The following is a 4511-nucleotide window of genomic DNA, read 5'->3' as shown; positions in this document are numbered from 1 at the left end:
GTGAGAAAACTCTATTTATGGTTGCATAAATAAATGTTTTCATCTTTGTGACTTTTTACAAGAAATTCGCTTCATTTTTTTTGTCTTTTTTTATTTGCTTTTCTAGGAGGCACTTCTGAACTCTGCTTGGGGGATGTTGGAAAACAATACTAAGACAGACCTGGAGAGTCAGCTGAACTGCTGTGGACTGCTCAACGTCACCGCCAGCCGGGCACAGTTTGATCGGGACGTGCAGAGCTGCCAAGCTGTGAGTCTTAAATATCACATTTTTCATCGCAACATCAAGAAAAACACTGTATTTCTTAATAGAAAACCTGCATGTACAGTGCAATCACAGACTTGATTTGCTGCATAATGAAATCATATTGTGTTTCTATTTTATTCACATTATATGTGGTGTTCTTTAAATACAATTTTCAACTCCATCATACAGTAAATAAATATTGCAGTTTCACAGTATATTTCCTGTTACACAACATGCCCCACTGAATAAAAGTCACGTAAGCATCCCCCTTAACCAGGATAAGTTAAAAGTAGGCCATTTCTGTAGTTCTCAGAATAGATTTTGGTAGCTAATACTGGCTTAGCTGACAAACCGTTGACTCGTACTGCTCAAGACTAAAGGCATTTTCTTCTTTTTTTGTCTTTCACTCCAGTTATGCAAAAAGAACACTGGCTGTTACACCTGCGGGGATATGATGCTGACTCATGCAACAGAGGCTCTGAAGATCCTCGGGGGCGTCGGGCTTTTCTTCAGCTTCACAGAGGTGAGTGTCCGGTCATCTGCAAACCATCCACTCATTAAAAAAGTCTAACAAGTCTTTGAAGGACAAGAGAAAGACGCTGAATTGAGTTTAACGTTGCACGCTAACTTGACTGATTGCTGCATCCCCATGGCCACTTCTTGGGTTTTTCTCAGAAGTTTTTACTGAGCAAATCATCCAGTAATCACAAGGTTGCCAGTTTGGTTTCTTGTTCCCCCTAAAGGCCCAATTACACCAGCTTTTAAAATGGCAACATTTGTGGCGAAATTAATTTATTTTCATGGAATCTTCTCAATCAGTGGACTTGCTGTCAGTAATATTTTGGATCAACTTTGGTGAATTTTGACGCCCTGGTATACCGTGTCAGCGTCCGTCGGCCTAGTTTTTACGGTGTGTCCTGCACTGTCTGCTCTAGTCTGCCCGTGTTTGGAGTTTTTCGGCCGATTCACCATGTTGAATCGGCGGCGGAGCCCGACAGTGAGAGAAATAACTCTGATTGGCGGCTCAGCTTAAATGAATCAGTGCACAAGAAGAGAAACAGAAGTGAGGAAAGCAAGCAAACAAGTGAAGTCTAGAGGAAAAACACAGACAGCTCTTCTCATTTTTCATCTTCATCTCATCTTATCATTCCAATACACGGATATATTTACAACGACATGGCCATCTGGAATGAAGTGAAGTGGTGAGTGAGAGTGGTGTGAAAATGGTCGGCAGACGCAGGTTATTTCATGTACTTATCATAACAACTGCTTGTATATCCGCCTTCCACCCCAACCTCCTCCCTAGGCGGCGTTTGCCGCTATTTATATTTCCTGGTTCACAAGTAGATTAATTACACACTAATTGATTTTGTGGGATATACACAAATTACAGTGTATTACTTTTCGTAGGTATAGCTACGAATAGTGTATGAGACCAGCCTGCTTGATGGCAGGGGCAAAGGAAATCCACGCAAATATTTTGGATCAAGTTTGACTGTGGTGAACTTTGTCTCTATTGTGCTGACTTCTGAGGGGACGGAGAGCCAGAGATTCAAAAATGGAGGAAGCTATCGTAGCACATTAACTGTGTTATAACATCCATTCTGTGGGAGTCTAAACTGCTTCACAGAAGAGGAATAGTTTGCAGACAAGAGTGGATGGCTGAATAAACTCACTCTGAATGGAATGATGTACAATACTGAGAGCAAAATGCCAGAAGGGAGTAAACGGCTCAGCGCAGAGAAGATAAGAAGAAGCTATCGTGACTGACTAGTGCACGGATGGTCCTGGCTGGGGAGCGTGTTAGCGGTTAGCTCACCAACTAGCCCTGCGAGTCGTCACTACGTCAATACACACCACATATCTCGTGATGACTTTCTGATGAATTTTGTTGTGCCATTTTCCGGTGTGACCAATGCGTTTATCTTTTTGTCTGTCATGATCTTTAACAGATCCTGGGAGTGTGGCTCGCTGTGCGCTACAGGAACCAGAAGGATCCACGAGCAAACCCAAGTGCTTTCCTATAGTCTGCCCCACGTACGCAGCACCGCGCCGTAGATGCAGTTTCAGACACACTGGTACACATAGAATCATGCACATCTAGAGGCAGACACGCCGGCACACGATACAATACCACACCAACCACAACAACGACACAGAATGGACGAGCGCACGCGGCACCTGACAAACACTGAAAAACAAAACACACCTTCACCTGAGACTGAGAAACTACAACAACCTGTCCAGAAACGTTGCCAGAGCTCCAGCTGGAAGACCTGGATACTTGTGTATGAAAGGATAACTTGTAATACCAAGAAGTGTGACTTGTTGGTATGGCGACCCAGCCTTGATGTGAGTACCAGATTTCCTGCTAGTTTCCAACTATGTAACAAGGGATGAAACATCTCTGCATGTGTCCTACGCCTGCACAGACAAACAGCCTCTTTGTTGATTTCATTCCATCAACCAAATGACTGTGCCGTGTCCAACAAAATAACTTGTATGCACCTTGAATTTTATTCCCTCTTGTCTCTTATGTAGTGCCACCACATAACGACGAATAGTCAGTGCAGTCGGTGATGTGTAGAACTGTATACTCCAACATGTCCAGTGCGATGTTCTCAAAGTCAGCCGAGAGGCAAAAGAAGGCAAATACTGGACATGTGATGTAAAGTAGTTTTCGAATTGTATGTAAATGTTCTTTTTTCAGATGCCACAAATGCCGGGATTTAACAGGATTAGGAAGCAAGAATAGATGTTAGGTAACGTAGTTGCTAGTCATTCGGGTTCAAAAATATTTATGAACTGTAACTGAGCCAACTAACTTGTAACAGTCTGAGTTATTAGGATGCCAATGGACTGCAGCCTTGATGTTGTACATACTCTTTTAGAAATCATGCTCGATGGGTTTGCCATGTAGTCGCCCCTCTAGTCGGGAGGTTTGCCTGCATAGTTGAGGTCTTTGAAGGCCACAATAATCCACCCTTTCTGTATGTTCCTTTGTGTTGCACAGTGGTAGTATAGAATCTGGTAGTAGAGAGGTGGATCCAGGTACGTATCGTGACCTGTGTAACTGGAAGAAATCGAAACAATTTAAAAAACATAATAAGTGCTGTTTGATTTGAAATAATTGGGGAAATTTGGCCAAAACTGCTTATCGCAAACCCATTTTTGTTTTTAATAGTGTTAATTGTGAAAATGTGCTCTTGGTTGCAATTTCTTTTATTTTATTTTATGTTTTGAACCAATTATTCTTTTGTGGAATGATTTTGTTCTGAGTTGCCATCAGCTGTTTTTCGTTCATCAGTGTTAAATGCTTTGTAAAAAAATAAATAAAAACGTGTTCAATATTTTCAGGATCTATTTAAGTTAAGTTTGAGGACGCACATTAGGCTAAAGTTATGTCGTAGTTTTGATATGATTTTGCTGCCTAGCTCGATGTTTGACATTTCCTGTTGTTAAATCACTGCTCATTAATTCTTCTCTTTTTAAAAGTGTGTTTTCTCGTTTTTTAATTGCTTTTAACTTAAAGGACTAACACAAACTGTAATTACATGTCTTACTTGAACCTGTCAACTTGGCTGATATGGATTTCCTGCTGCTGATTTGGAGTCATCGCTGGTGTAAACAAACATTTTGACAGATCTTAAGCATTGTTATGCCATATATTAAACCTCACTTTGAAGTTGTGTGCACTTGTTATTCAAATGTATCTTGAACTTTTGAGACTTAATTTTCCAAATAATAAAACCTCAAATTGGAAAGTGTTTCACTTGAGTCGTTGCTTAAGATTATATCTCTGTGTCTTTTTAAATATGTTATTAATGTGTTTTCTTGCTTTGAAGTAGTTTGCTGGACCCGATACAACTGTTATCAAGCCACTAAATAGGCGTCATCAATCACTATAAGCACCATAGATATGGGTCATTAGGGGCCAACTATGCCTACTACATTGTAAAAGTGAAACTTAAAAGCAACACGTTCTAAATATGTTAACAGAATGAAACGTCACATTTTGAACACAACAAAAAGGCTTCCTTAAGTTTAGGCAACAAAACCACAACTTCTTTAGGTTTAAGTAAAAATCAACAAAACAGTCAAGTTTAGGGAAAACATGTTTTGGGTTACATTAACTACAAAGACAACTACACATTTTTGGTTTCACAAGGGATGCAAACTCCAGTCTCCTGTGTGAAACCCTGTGTTTTGTGTTACATCCACTGTCTCTGACCTTCACCTCATATGGAGTTTCCCACTGTCTATACTA

The 4511-nt window shown here is 40.5% G+C and overlaps 1 protein-coding gene across 1 annotated transcript in view; it reads left to right on the top strand.

Annotated features, from left to right (window-relative positions):
* Positions 1-4008, top strand: part of tspan31 (tetraspanin 31) — a 6852-nt gene extending 2844 nt beyond the window's left edge. The window contains exons 4-6 of the mRNA XM_074643413.1: positions 107-247; positions 657-767; positions 2197-4008. Coding sequence (XP_074499514.1) covers positions 107-247; positions 657-767; positions 2197-2271 — 327 coding nt within the window. The 3' untranslated portion in view covers positions 2272-4008. The remainder of the gene's footprint in view (positions 1-106; positions 248-656; positions 768-2196) is intronic.
* Positions 4009-4511: the final 503 nt, after the last annotated feature.

Source organism: Sebastes fasciatus, chromosome 8, assembly GCF_043250625.1.
Source record: "Sebastes fasciatus isolate fSebFas1 chromosome 8, fSebFas1.pri, whole genome shotgun sequence".
Taxonomy (NCBI): domain Eukaryota; kingdom Metazoa; phylum Chordata; class Actinopteri; order Perciformes; family Sebastidae; genus Sebastes; species Sebastes fasciatus.
The sequence above is the reverse complement of the archived record's forward strand: the minus strand, read 5'-3'. Positions and strand labels throughout refer to the sequence as shown.